Below are 15585 nucleotides of genomic sequence, written 5' to 3'. Positions count from 1 at the left end.
ACCAAGAGGCCAACTCTAGACGACAGAGAGAACGGTGGGAAAGAATATGTAACAGCTACAATTGTCTTGCCAGTCTGAGTGTAGTGCATCCAGTTCAGAATGACCTCAGGCGCCCGGTACCAACGGGTCACCACGTAGCCTGTCATTTCAGCATCAGTACTGCGAGCCAGCCCAAAGTCCAGGATCTGTATCAGCAGCAATGAAACGGATGACAATCTCAAACATGTACTTAGTGTCTCACAGGCTGTTTACTTTTAATGAAACACATAAAATATTGCATACATATATATGGCAATCTCATATAAACAATAACAAATGATTCTATCGTTTCAGGATTATTTCGAGAAGGTTTGCACAACTGTATGTAAATGAACTTCTTCTTCTACCTCCTGTATATTGTTAATTACATCGACTGCTGAGTCCTACTGTGTCTGCTGCCGGTGCTGCCCTATCATCTCACTGCTTCTCATATGCAGTAATGCAGAAAGTACATACCTTTAGTTCACAGTCTTGATTAACAGCCAAGTTTCCAGGCTTAAGATCCTGTTAGAGAAAATGAGTCGAATGACGGTTACTTAGTCCAAATGGTAATTAAGAAGAAATTACAGTGATTGGACCACAGGCGCTTACTAGAGCCAGTAAGAGCTTTAGTGCACGTGCTTCCTGTGGTCTCACATGGCTCAGCTGAACTCAAACACATGAATGTTGTGGGGACTTAAAACAAGGACTTCAATATCGTGACTCAACTACAAGATGACTATAAGACACACTGCCTCAACTCTGCAGTTAGTGCTGCAACATAAGGTGTGAGAAGTGTATCACTGTCAGTAGGTGTTGATAAAAATTTATCTGCTTTAAGCGTTATAGGAGTAACAGCAGGGTAACACTTCACAGTGTAGTGATTTGCACATTTGTCTAACAAGCCAAAGATCCCTGGTTTGAACTCAGGAGTGGACACACATCCCTCTGGGGCTGTGTCACGAAGAACAAAAATCTGCCGCACCAAACATGGGGAGCTACCTGCTGTAGCAACCCAGTCTGAATAGGGAAGCCAAAAGTGGCTCTTACTTTACCGACAGGTCTTTGACGTCTTGGAACTGGAGTTAAAGGGTGTGACCTAACAGCTCCAGACATGCACACGCATTGGAGGAGTTAAGTCATCCTACCTGTTTGGGCATGCTTTCATCTGACTGCTTAACAAATGAATTACAAAATATATTTCCAAAGAACATGAGGAATACCAAATCTGCAATCTGAGTCACAACATTGTGCGGTACAAAATCCTGCACAGATTACAGTCTGAGTCTGAGGAAATCAGGTCGGAGAAGTGAGTCACTTCCTCCGACCTGAGGAAGTCGCCCATTTCTCGCTACAGATTATTGATCGGAAATTTTTCATTTTTTTTATTTTGTGCAGTGCTTTGTTTATTGTGTTACACTGGTGAAGCACATTGTGATACAGATTTTTAAAAGTGCTATATAGATAAAGTTATCATTATTATTATTGACAATAACCTGAAAAAGTCAACTTATCATAAAACAGGAAAAAAGGTACTTCCAAAACAGCTCAACTTCCTGTAATGGGACAATGAGTTGTACTTACCCTGTGGATAATCCCAGCCTTATGAATGTACTGCAAAGGAATAAACAGAGCAGGAACACTTTAGTTTACTTTGTCATTTTTTACCAGGCCTAGTTAGGCTAATTTCAAAGTAAAGTTTTATTAGAGGAGTTTGATGAATAACTGTTTGGCCACACAGCAAATACCTTTTAATTAATAACTAGGCTTGTTAATAATTATATTCATTGCATTGTGTGTTTCATTGACTCATTTAAAACAAAAAAGGCTAACTCTCCTGTAATTTCTCTGTAAGTATATGTCCTACATGATACATACAGTCATGTAAATCCTAATCATGAAATATTTATGATAATTATTAATAATCTGTTATTATATCTTTTATTATTAATAAATAGCAAAACATGTGATTGCAGTCTTTCAGCTTTAATCCAAAGGGATTGAAAGAAGTGTTGCATTAACTGTTTAGGAATTAAAGCATTGTTTATACACAGTCCTCCATATTCTGAGGCTCAAACCAAATTGACAGTTGAATCATAAGCAACTTTATCCCAGGTGAGGCTTGAAATAACATGTGACATTGATTCAGTTGAATTTGTATTTCACAGCTTTTCACTCTCATTTTAAACACGATAGCCCAAGTGACAGAGGCCAACATGAGGCTGAAAACAGCTTCACAACATTGAGCCAAGTCAGGAAAACTTGTGAGAAATCAGCTGTATCATTTTTTAAAAGTGGATAATCAAGAAAATCCCTCATGAATGGAAATACAGATATTTTGCAACAAATTGTACGCCACTAGACTTAAGAACACGTGTGTCAGGTTAGACTTTGCCAGAAAACATCTAGAAGAGCCTGTAAAAATTCTGGACAAACATTTTTTGGGTCAGAATGACACACCTATCAGGACAGATTACACTCGTACATTTCTGTATTGTATTCACTACAGTTCTCTAAGATAATGGAAAAACTCTTCATAAAAAGATTTGACAGTTTTGTGGAAAAATATGAATTAATGACAGATAGTCAGTATGGGTTCAGAAGCAACAGATCAACAGCTTTGGCACTGATAGATTTAATGGAAGAGATAACGGAATGTATGGATAATAAGAGGCATTTGATACTGTTAATCATGAAATTCTATTAAAAAAAAACTGGAAAAGTACGGGTTTAGGGGAGTGGTTTTGGACTGGTTAAAAAGCTATGTAGGGAATAGGCAACAATATGTACAAATAAATGAATATAAATCTAATTTGATGGATATAGCTTGTGGAGAACCTCAAGGTTCAGTACTGGGTCCAAAAATGTTTATTATGTACCTAAATGATAACTGCAGAGTATCTGAGATTTTAAAGTTTGTAATATTTGCAGATGACACAAATATACTGTGTTCAGGTGTGGAATTGCCACAGGTTTTGGAGATGATCACACAGGAATTAACGATATTAAAGAAGTGGTTTGATATAAATAAATTATCATTGAATCTAGATAAATCCAAATTTATGTTGTTTGGAAACCAAAAGAAAAACATCAAAGTAGAAATATGTGTTGACAATGTATATTTAGAAAGAGTAAATGAAATAAAATTTCTTGGTGGTGATCATTGACCACAAGCTCTGTTGGAAGCCACACATTACTTATGTTCGGGGGAAATTGGCACGGGGCATTGCCGTCCTGGGGAAAGCAAAGCATATGTTGGATCAGAAAGCACTGCACATTTTATACTGTGCTTTACTACTGCCATATATGAGCTACTGTGTAGAGGTCTGGGGAAACGCATACAAAAGCAACACACAAACAATAACTACAATACAGAAAAGGGCCATTAGATTAATAAATAATGTGGGGTACAGGGACCATACAAATGCACTCTTTGTCAAAATGCAAGCTATTAAATTCCAAGACTTGGTGAAGCTTAAAACGGCGCAAATAATGTATAAAGTAAGAAATAAATTGCTTCCAAAAGAAATCTGTAAATTGTTCATAGAAAGAGAAGGTGGGTATAACTTAAGAGGGAAATGGAATTTAAAAATACAAAGTGCTAGAACAACTGTAAGAACTATGTCTATCTCAATTGCAGGAGTTAAATTATGGAACAGTCTAACAGAAGAAATGAAAGACAGTAAAAAACATAAAACAGTTTAAAGTAAAATATAAAAACCTAATTTTAAATAAGTATAAGAATGAAGAAAACGGGGTTAACCCAGGACGGTAATGTTGCTGGTAAATGGTGTTAGGGTTCTTTTTTGTTTTGGTTTGTTTGTTTTTCCATAACTTGTGTATCTGCAAATATACACATTCTGTATTTTTCATATGAAAGAAACTATACTGTGGTGGGGCTTGCTAATTTTCTTGCTTTTGATTTATGTATGTTTTGTTTTGCTTTACTTTACTTTTGTTTCATATGTTGTCTGTTTAATTTAAGACTAAAAAAAAAAAATTTAAAAAAAAAATTAAATGAATGAGAGGTAAAACTTGAGGGGGTAGGGACAAATAAGTAAATACTTCAGCCTACTCCTTTTCAAACAATAATGGAATGATATTTTGTAATGATTGTGAAGGCACATGTTTGAAATGTTTGAAATAAAAATGAACTGAACTGAATTATTAATGCCATTTCCACTTTTGCACAATCCCAATCTTTTGTCATTTAACTTTGCTTTATCTTAACTTTTTATTTCCCTTTTTTAAATTACTGTTGTAAATATATTTTTTTGGCACTACCTCAAATTATAGGGTATTCACTCTGGGCCTGTGGTACTTTTATTTTTAACAATGTTGTTTTTTTTATTGTAGAATATAATATTTTTAGTCTTCATCCTGCAGCTGTATCATAGTAATTTCCCTTGTGAAATTGACAGAGTATGCATCAATCTGTCTGTCCTTCTGTCTGTCTGTCACTGAAACTGGACCATTAGTGATTATTGATGATGTGTCTGCTGATAGAAACAACAGGATGAATTCTGAAGTGTACAGGGCTATGTTCTCTGCTCTGATTCAGCCAAACTCTGCTGAACTAATCAGACAAATGGGAGTTTCTTAAGGCAAAGAATGTAGACATCTAAGTCAGTCACCTAATATCAACCCAACACAGCAGGCTTTTTTTTTTTTAAGTTATTGAATATAAATAGGAAGACCCCATAAACCAATTAGCAACTGAAGATGAAGGTGAGGTGGTGGTGCCATAGTGGTGTTGTACATAGGCTAACTACAAAAAAACGCGTCTTTGTCCAATAAATTTTGGAACAACATATACAACAGTATTATTCTGACATGACTCTGTTAAACAGTTACATTGGAATATAAATATAGTTCATTTCTGAAGTTTGGTAGAGATCATCTTTGGCTCACCCTGAGTCCACAAAGCATCTGGTAGACAAGAAACTGGACTTTGTCTTCTGAGAGTTGACCCCGCACCTTTGACAGGTCAGTAAACATGTAAGGCATTACCAGGTAGCTGGGGGGGGTGAAAAAGAGGAAGAGAGGTGCAGTGAGACAACCCTGAGGCAGAGAGTAAAGTAATTACCTCAGCCTAACAGTCCAAACATGATATACGACACTGCCTTAGCAAGTCATCCTACTCTTAACTTCCACACCCTGTCTGTGCTGTAATCTGTCCTGTCTCCCTTTGACCAAGGAGCTTGGTGGACTTGCGTATGTTTACATAACTTCCAAATAAAATATTCTTCCACCTTTTTTAGAGTCTCCTCATGTGATCCAGCAGCAGCTTAAATCTTAGCTGTGCATGTGAGAAAGCAAATGTCTCCATTAAAATTAAACTACCATAACAATTATAGGTTGTTCATTTCTTGGTAAATGAGCAAACTTACAAATTCAACAGGGAATCAAATAATTATTACCCCCCACTGAATAATACATGACAATTAAAGGACAATATGTCCTCTTTAAGGTAGACAGAAAGTGCGCTTTCAGTGTGGGAAAGGCTCTTTCACAGGCATGCTCACATGTTTCCTGGAAAGTGAAAGAAAAATTAAGTTGTCATATTTTCCTTTAACGTTACAAGTAGATGTCGCAACATGTCTCACAGAGTAATCTTATATGATCCTGACTATAAAATCTTTCCCTAATCACTCTAAACTAGAAAAACCCCACAGATTTTTTTCTGCAAGTACTGCATTCCTCCAAGAGTTTTAGTGTCGAGTGCTTAAAGAGAAAAAACAGATCTCTGACAGCATGTGCACCATGCTAATGTGGCGACTGTGGCAGGAGGCAGAGTAGAGCATCCACCAATTAGAAGGTTGGCGTTTTGATTCCCGCCTTCTCCAGTCTGTATGTTGATGTATCCTTGGGCAAGATACTGAACCCCCAATTACCCCTGATGGAGCCACTGCAATTTGAGTGTGTGTGGAAATGTTAGAAAAGAGCTTAGGGATATGACTGGTATCAAACAGCTCCATCCAAGGAGAAATACCGCCATTAACTTCCGTCTCTATGTGGGACCAGATGGGTTTAACTGGTGCAGTAGGTAACCAAGCTCTAAGTTGTTTCACGTTCATCACCCAATAATACCATTGGAAATTAGGCAATGAAAAACCTCCTTGTTTTGCACTCGCTTGAAGTTTCTTAATACTTAAATGATGCGGTGAGCTACCCCAAAGAAACTGCCAGATCAAAAAGTCTAGAACTTTGAAATACTTATCTGGAATGTGTAATGGAATATTAGATAAAATATAAAATATCATGGGTGCAGTCATCATCTTAATACAACTAATTTGGTAGGGTAAGGAGATTTGGTATCTCACCAAAACTGTCCATACTTGGTATAACCACAGAACTTTCTGATGGAGATTTTCGCAGTTATACAAAAAGATGGATTATTTTGGCTCTTACTACGGCCAAACGGGTCCTGCTAAGGCATTGGCGGAAAAAGAACCCCCCTCCCTATGAAGAGTGGCTAATGACAATGGCTAAGTTGGCGTCTTACGAAAAAGTGACTTATGGTTTATTAGACAAATTGCATCAATATGATTGTATTTGGTCCCCCTTTACAAGCTTGAAGAACAGAGGAGTAATGACAGAGTGGTGGTGTGGGGATTGGTGTGCGAAGAAAGAATAGGATAACTTCCCTTTGTTTTGGTTTTTGTTTTGTTGTTGTTGTTGTTGTTTTTTGTTGTTTTGTTTTTTAAACTATTTATTTATGTATTTATCCTTAAGTTCTGTTATTGAAGTTTAAAATGAAATAAATAAAAATTGTTGATGATAAAAAAAAGAAAAGAGCTCAGGGATAGAAAAAAGTGCTTTTATAAATGTGTGTGTGTGTGTGTGTGTGTGTGTGTGTGTGTGTGTGTGTGTGTGTGTGTGTGTGTGTGTGTGTGTGTGTGAGAGAGAGAGGCTGGGTGACTGAGGCTTTAGTAGTAAAAAGTGCTTTGAATTCTTAATTAGACTAGAAAAGTGCTGTATAAGCACCAGTCCATTTGAACCTGCAGATCATTTAAAGTGTTGTCTGCCTTTCCCCGAGCGGTTTGCTAATAAGATGAAGAATACTCACAAGTCCTGGAAGTCATCCAGGCTTAGGGCAGGTGTAAACACATCGATAAGTCCTATCACCTAGTTGGAATGAAAGAAGCAGGTGACAAATACTAAAACATACAAGCAATGGCTCATTTACAGAATATTACTGCATCACAGTGCTGTTACAATGCAAAAAACACAACTTCCTAAAAGCGACTGAGTATGCATAGTGTATAGTCTACTCACATTTTCATGTTTCATGTGTTTGAGCAGTCGGAGCTCTCGGTAGGCCCTCTTAGCAAAGATCTCTGACTGGAAAGGCCTGTGGAGCTTTTTAATGGCCACCTTTTCTTTATTCTTCTCATTTAGTGCTGAGCTGTTGGGAATGATAATGTAACAAGTCATTAGCTGGCTGCTGTTGCTTGGACCTTTTAGTCTCACTATAATGTTCACCATTTGAAAACGATAGTCTATTTTTGGGGTTTCAGTCACACTTAGAGGCTGTGCATGAAACACAACGCAAAAGCATAGATGATGTGAGATAGAGATACTGTACGTGGGACTCATTCTCTAAATGTGTGGTGGTCTGTGGTTTACTGAGTTATCAATATGTGAATGTTTGGCAGCTCTTGACGTGCATGTTTGCAGGGCACCAAATCGTAGGAGGACAGGCTTGTTAGGCTATTTGGAGCCGCATCCACCAACACACACTGCACACTTCACTGTGTGCTGTGAACAACACTGATGCAGTAATGTCAAATATTGCAGCCGGCTTTACATGAAACAGCTAATCCATGCCAAGCAAATAGCTACAATAAAAACAAAACAAAAAACAAAACATGAAACTGCAGGCTGTGCTTCTGTTTGTTATTTCCTTTCCCTCCTCCATTTACAGGTAGGTTCAGATAATGTTCACGGTGTTCATGAGATGCTGCTTCTTTTAAAGGTCGACCAGTCTGAGCTTTTTAACAGATCATAACTCCCACACTATTATGCTTAAAGCCTAGTCAGCATGCCTGAACACTGCTGCTGTGACAACAGGAGCTTTGAGGTCAGTAAAGAGTTTTTTCGCCGTTTATCTAGGTTCTCAAAATTTTACCTACTAAGGTTTATCCGTTAATTCAGTTCATTTCAATTGTATGTATATAGTGCCAAATCACAACAACTGTCACCTCAAGGCCCTTTAAATTTAGTCTAATTTAAACTAAGTGCTGTCATAATTTATGAGTTTATATTTTTAGTCAAAATAAGTTAGAACAACTGTGTGGTAAAGTTCATTAGGAAGGCACATTTGACAGTGAAGAAAATCAGTGATTTCAACAATAACGTAAGGGTTAATGTACACAATAATGGATAAAAGGCAAAAGGCTGGCTTTTTTCTTGAAAAAATATTGACCTTTGGTTATTCTTAAGAGCACTTACGTGACAGCAATATGAAACGTAGCAATGGCCTTGTGTGTTTGACAGCTGCCACTGTTCCAGCATTTGCACATTTTATCCCTCATGACATATTAATATAATAATAGGCTTTAGAGCTTTCTGAATAGCTCTTCTCAAATGGTTCTTTACAGTTATTAACATTTTATGAAGGCAGCTACATGACTAAACTTGAAGCATTCTAAATGTGCAAACAGAAATTATTTTAGAAACCCTAATCAGGGATTGTATGTATCCAGTTAGCCAAATAAAAACCAGGGAGGTTGTAAAAACGCAATGATAAGTGATGTTGGCTGTATCTAGTTTCCTTAATGGTTTGACACCCGATCCCCCATTTTTATGTAAGCCTGCAAAAATAATTGTATTGCTAAAAAAAAAAAAAAATCAACAACAACAAAAAAAAGAACCCAAAACAAAAAAAGAGAAAACAAAACATTTAAATTGCTGCAAGTTTTTACGTAAACAGTTATTCTGGTGTTTAACTGTATCCTGTATGTAACTGTATGATGCCATGAAAATGGAAAGTGGCCATCTTTAATACAGACTTTCAATCATAACTCCTACTCCTACTGCAGGTAAACATAAGACTGTAAGGTCCACATAACGGGCTGTGTGGTCGTCGTGCTATAATATGACACTAGGTGCTTACTTGCTACATGAGTTGACTGGTTGTGCGACCACTCTATGTTAGACTGTACAGGATATAACGCAGGCCCACTACACACTGTGTGCAGCCAGTGTAGCTAACGTGAATGAGCCCCAAATGCGACACACACTTCTTGCAGTGCACAGTAAATGATAAATCACTCACCATACCGAGCCGTAAGCCCCGGTCCCTATCTGTTTCAGGTGCGTGTATTTCTCCTGGACTTCCCACACCGTGCTGTTAATTTCCTCACGGGTGAAATGTGCCCGAGTCTCCATGATGAAGAGGAGCAAGCGAAGCTACAAAAAAAACTTCTCCCTCCTCCCGTGTGCCTGTCACTTGCTCAAAAGGTAAAGCAAAACACTCACTGTTCAAGTACCAGCTATTACGCCTTACATCCCACTTCCGTTAACAGTTTTCAAAATAATTTCCAACCGTCGCTGCGTGGGAGTGATGCAAGAATTAAAACAGGCAGCTAGACTGAATATATTATATAGAGCTCATTAAAAAAAACAGAAAGAATTCAGCAGGGCTGCTAATTGTGATACAAGCAATCTACTCGATAAACCAGACTGTTAAATGTTCTTTTTAAGACTCAACTTTTATCTTACACTATTATATCTGATCATAGTTTATAATGAAGCTTTACTTTGAAAGCAAAAACCAACTTCCGGTGTAATCCTCTGACGCCCTTTACACTGCGCCCTCAGTACCAGTATGAGGCATCTGTTTGCAAGCAACTAGTTAGTCTGTACAAGCATAACCTGATGTAGGCGTTGCTTTGTAGAAGACTGTTTGATCAGAAAAAATGAAACCTCCATCCAATGTGTGGAAACATAACTGAAAAACCTGCTAAAACCACGAAATTAGCAGTGTAAAGAATCACACGAGCGGACGGCTTGCTTGCTGAAACATGTCGACATGACTCGATGTACTCTCACCCACGCACAGTAGGTGTCATTTGTCATGAATAATTACTGTACGTTGCCAGAAGTTTGTGAATCATGACAGCCTACAGCAGGCCCCATTCACACATACAGGAATCGACGAAAAGCCTGGAGATTTTGACTTTCTATACAATATGTTGGTTTTGTAGCTTTAAAAATTCATAACCTGTTACTGCTATATTATGTACATTTTACATACATTTTAACTTAAAAAAAAATCTTTTTGTGCCCGATTTTCAGCACCTGTGTATTAGAGCTGTTAAAGTCTGCAAATGTAGGGTGTCATCAAAGCACCCTACACCCCTGGATCTGCTCTCTAGTGTGTTTTCCCTTTCTGAGTGGGAATTGTGTGTTACAGTGACATGTGTTAGTTTTCACAACTTATCCAACAAAATTAGAGTTTCCTTAAGTATTGATTGCATATTACTATCAGCATTTGACCTCTAAATCAATAAAGAAAATTTCAATAAATCAATCAAATTTTTTAAAAGAACTGATTAGGAGGAGACAAAGTATTAATAAAAAAATATTAATAAAGTGTTATTAAAACTACAGTTTTACAATCGCAGGAATAACCAAATGCAATGATTTAGCTGGATGAAGTGATAGATATATATATATATATATATATATATATATGTATATATTAGGGGTGCAACAATACACAAAATTCACGGTTCGGTTTGGTTCGATACTTTGGTGTCACGGTTCGATATTTTTTCGATACAAAAAAAATGTTCATGCCTTTTTAATTTGTCATTTATTAAATTTTCACGGCACATTCCGCACCACATCTCTGTGCGTTCATCATTTGTTTGAAGCCAGCTCACCTCCTGCAACTACTTTTCCGAGAATACGTGCTTCTTTTGTGGTTCAGACTCCTTCTGACATTTCTTTGGAGGTGGAGGAACATCACCTTCTTCGACATCTTTAAGAGTTCTAAACAAATGTCTGTCCTCCTCCTGAAAATCTTATGTATGCAAACACGCGTTGCAACTTCTTATCTTGTGCCCGTTTTTTTATTTTGACAGCGAATGCGCACCTGCGGACCACTTATGTGCAGCCCTGGTTATTTCGCTTGTCATATTGCAGCCACAGAAATTCTTTTGTCCATGAAACCATAAAGCTGCACTTTCTTTTTGCCTTATAGTCTGATTTGTCATAACTTTTCCGTTTTGTGGTAAGCTTTTCTTTGGCTGTCACTTCTTCACCCTGACCTGTCTTATTTGGCTCAGCAGAACTAAAATATTGTGGCGAGCTCAGACAAGGAGGAGATGGAGGTGTCGTTTGGTCTTGCTTCCCCGTGAGCTAGCCAGGGAGCACAGCCGTTTATTGACATCTGCAGAAGAACAGTGCCGCTAGCTAACTGCTCAGCGCGGCAACCGCACAGCAACAACAACAACAACACACAGGGCGCCCTCTGACCCCGGAAAGAACACACCGTCGCAGCGAGAGGGTGTCACCCGTCACTATGGCAACATAAACAAAACTGTACAAACAGAACCCCGAACAGCCCTGACCCGCTACATAGCCCCCACCTAAGGGGTCAGTCGTCCCCAACGACCCCATTACCCCACACAAAGTCCTGCAAATGTCCCAGGTGCCTTCTTTTTGACGCACTGGCCAGTCACGACGGGCGGGGGAAAAGTCACTCGGGTCAGAACATGGGGTGCCACCATCATCCCACTTCTGACACCAATGTGGCGAGCTCAGACAAGGAGGAGACGGAGGTATCGTTTGGTCTTGCTTCCCGTGAGCTAGCCAGGGAGCACAGCCGTTTATTGACATCTGCAGAAGAACACTGCTGCTAGCTAACTGCTCAGCGCGGCAACCGCACAGCAGCAACAACAACAACAACACACAGGGCGCCCTCTGACCCCGGAAGGACACACCGTTGCAGCGAGAGGGCGTCACCCGTCACTATGGCAACATAAACAAAACATAACTGTACAAACAGAACCCCGAACAGCCCTGACCCGCTACAATATATATCCCGCTGCTTTTACACACGCACTCACATAACGCTCAGCGATTCTCTGTGCGATCAACCTCTCACATGTTTAAGCTTGCTGCGGGAGATTTCACTTGTCATGTTTGCATAGTAAGCTAACGATTGATAAGACAACGTCAGAGGAATTGGTGCGCAAATTATCATCACTCACCAATCAGTGCTGTCGCTCTCTATACACAGTTAGCGCAATTGCAAAGTGAAAGCAAAAAACAAGCACAAATTCAAACGCGATTTCAATATGTCACATATTGGCAGTGGCTTACTGATGCCAATGACATAATTACCCAGCTACATTTCCGAAAGAATGCAAAAGCATTGACATATATTTTTCCTTCCTATGATAGCCCGACGGGCAGGGAAGAGATAGATTTTGGTAGCCCGACTGGAAAAATCGCTAGCTCCGGGACATCGGGCAGGCGATTTTGTGAGCCCTGTATCTGATTGAGGAATCACTCATCTTTGGAAAAGAGAGTTTATTACAGAGAAATGGCTCTTTCCAAAATAAAAGCTATACTATACGCTTCTTCTGGGCTATATTCTCAGCAGCATATTAAACATATCAGGTCCCCATAAGGAGAATCATGTGCTAACGGCTGTCTAAATGACTCGGGTAAAGTTTGTAGCATGCGTGCTTGTTGTTTTTGTCTGCTTCCACTTGTCTTTGCACTAGGATGATGTCGGTGTAAATGTGCACTCATATTTGTTGTGTTCCCACTAGTGCTGTCAGCGTAAATCTCGTTGAAATGACGTTAACGCCACAACACGGCAAATCTCCCTTAACGAGCTACCGTGGATTGCCTGTGCATGGGGCTGGACGGCCAACACGTTAACGAGCTAACTGCGCTAACACACTAGCTCCCACCCATGTAATTGAGCATTGCGTGGCACATCCAACATACTGTTTTACTTTAGTCCATGAAGCGCTTACCTTCAGGGTAATACGTCACATGAAAACCAAAATAGTTCCAAACGCCAGATCTGAATGAGGGTGGGGGAGGTTCAATTTGCCATGTTGCAAGGAGAGCTTAACTTCTGTCTTGCTAGCTTGCCCTGAGCTCAGTGAATCTGCGTTCGACTACTCCGCCTAGGCTGCACTGTCGAGCGCAGATCCACTGAGCGCTCAACACAGACAGCATTGTCAGAAGGAAAGTTGATAAAATAAATAAAAAATTTATTTTGTATTGTTCGATACATATGGGTACCAAACCGAAAGCACTGTATCGAACGGTTCAATATCGATAGGAGTATCGTCGCACCCCAAATATATATATATATATATATATATATATATAGACCTGTATTACCTGTTCAGGATGAGTCAGTGAAGCCCTTCTGTTTTGGCTAGTCAAAAGGGATGATGTGACTGTTTTTAAGTGTTTCTGCTGCAGAGCACAAATTGATCATAATGTACCTGTGAGTGCTGAAAGGGTCATGAATCAATGCCGATGACTCAGCCATTTGGCCAGCTGTTAAACTTTCTTGCTTTCAAAAGCTACCCTGCAGCCTTTTTTTTTTTTTTGGCGTAAATACAAACACCTAGAGCTTTAAGACCTAATCTTATCAGCCTCTGTTTAGTCATCTGACCTGCAAAGCAGACTAACATTAACAAGGTTAAAAACTGGACCTGATAGTTGTACTATATGAAAAGTATAAGGATCATTGAGATGATGACACGTCATCCTGAGAGGATTTTTTCTCAAGAAGATTATGTCTACAATTTCAACCATATGTGTGCTTCTCCACATTCAGTCATTAAACTGTACTGTGGTAAATTAAGGAAGTAAGACGTCTGTGAAACTAATGATGAGTCAGATCTCTGTCTCAGATGAAATTAAAAGTTCAGACAACCATTTTCATGACACAAATTCTAATTCTAAGCCTCCTGTAATGAACATCAGCTGGATCCAATGCAGTTTGCATATAGGCCCAATAGAGGAGTGGAGGACGCATTTTTGACTTTACTAAATCTGATTCTTAAACATGTAGAGAGTAAAGGGACTTTTGCAAAACTTCTTTTTCATTGATTTTTCTTTGGCTTTTAATACAATACAACCCCATATTTTAATTAAAAGACTTTTAGAACAGTTTGAAATCAGGAAAAACCTGGTGGGCTGGATTTTAGATTTTTTTAACTGACAGGTCACAAAGAGTGAGAATAAATGGGATTCTGTATGACCCAGTGTTCTCCTCCACAAGTTCTCCTCAAGGGTGTGTCTTATCGCCCTTATTATTCATTCTCTATACAAACATGTGTCAGAGCAGATATGAAAACAGGGCCATCATTAAATATGCAGATGACTCTGTTATTGTCATCTTACTGAAAGAGGGTGAAACTAACCACGGTCCAGTCATTGATGACTTTGTTCAGTGGTGTGAGGAGTCTTATCTCCAGCTGAACATATCTAAAACAAAAGATATGGTTGTTGATTTTAGGAAACAACAAAATGGGCACGGAGTCACTTTAATTAAAGGTCAGAAAATAGAGCAAGTGCAATCATATAAATATCTTGGGACCATAATCAATGAAAAACTGAACTTTGATCAAAATTGCAAATCAGTTTGTAAAAAGGGTCACTAGCACCTTTATTGCCTTAGGAAACGTGCTCATTTCCACATTGACCAAAAAGTTTTAACTTTGTTTTATCGTTCTTTTATTGAGTCTGTTTTATCCTTTTGTTTGGTGGCATGGTTTGGTCAGACCTCTGTCACAGAGAAAAACTCTCTAAATCAGTTAGTGAGATGGTCCAGTCGTCTGATAGGTGAGCCACAGTCTTGTTTAGCCTCCCTGTACTCCAAGCAGGTACAGAGGATGGCTTTATCAATCCTTAAAAATGGTTCCCATCCGCTAAGGGGTGAATTTCAGCTTCTTTCCTCAGGACGGAGGTTTCTATTTCCGAGATAGCTTTGTCCCCATTGCTGTCACTGAATTAAATAAGAACTGTTTTTGATTCGAAATATTAAATTACTATATATGTGCTACAGGGAGGTTTATATCTTTATTAGGTATGTGTGTTTTTGAAGGGATGCCAAATGCTATCATTTTTTCTGTAAAGCAGATTTACCTTGCCTGTGGGTATAAATAAAGTTACCTTGACCTTGACCTCCTGTAATGATCCTCCTGACACAACAAACAGCGCTCACCTCATCTGCAGGTTATACATATTGCAAAGTCATGCAGCAGGGTGCACTGAACTGCCATGATGGATCAGATCTGGCATATTGACACCCCTGCACTAGCTGATAAGTCATTTCATACAAAACCATATATGTGAGTCTCATGGAGGCACTGCATTACTGATTCTTTCATCTCTGAGTAGAAGGAGCACATTTTAGTTTTGACCATTTTCAGCTGCCCAGGCAGTATGTGGGAAACATTATTATACACTATATTACTAGAAGTATTTCCCCTTTTGCCTTTTGCCACACATATAACTGAGATCCCAGTCTTATTCCATAGGGTTTAATATGGTGTCGGCCAACCCTTTGCAGCTACA

The 15585-nt window shown here is 38.9% G+C and overlaps 1 protein-coding gene and 1 long non-coding RNA gene across 3 annotated transcripts in view; one reads left to right on the top strand and one right to left on the bottom strand.

The window, feature by feature from the left end:
* mapk13 (mitogen-activated protein kinase 13) overlaps window positions 1–9525 on the bottom strand; it is a 13168-nt gene extending 3643 nt beyond the window's left edge. Inside the window, exons 1-7 of one of the 2 annotated variants that reach the window (XM_040013739.1) lie at window positions 9299–9525; window positions 7297–7426; window positions 7088–7146; window positions 4930–5035; window positions 1603–1632; window positions 496–543; window positions 71–185 (exon numbers count right to left, since the gene is read on the bottom strand). In XM_040013739.1, coding sequence (XP_039869673.1) covers window positions 71–185; window positions 496–543; window positions 1603–1632; window positions 4930–5035; window positions 7088–7146; window positions 7297–7426; window positions 9299–9411 — 601 coding nt within the window. In that variant the 5' untranslated portion in view covers window positions 9412–9525. The remainder of the gene's footprint in view (window positions 1–70; window positions 186–495; window positions 544–1602; window positions 1633–4929; window positions 5036–7087; window positions 7147–7296; window positions 7427–9298) is intronic. The other variant, XM_040013740.1, reaches the window with a different exon arrangement.
* The window catches only part of LOC120722666, a 22080-nt gene extending 6495 nt beyond the window's left edge, over window positions 1–15585 (top strand). Inside the window, exon 3 of the long non-coding RNA XR_005693560.1 lies at window positions 14472–15585. This is a non-coding gene — a long non-coding RNA (uncharacterized LOC120722666). The remainder of the gene's footprint in view (window positions 1–14471) is intronic.

This window comes from Simochromis diagramma, unplaced genomic scaffold (genome assembly GCF_900408965.1).
Source record: "Simochromis diagramma unplaced genomic scaffold, fSimDia1.1 OVJJ01000705.1, whole genome shotgun sequence".
Lineage (NCBI taxonomy): Eukaryota > Metazoa > Chordata > Actinopteri > Cichliformes > Cichlidae > Simochromis > Simochromis diagramma.
Note: the sequence above shows the minus strand (reverse complement) of the source record. Positions and strands in the feature narration are given on the sequence as shown.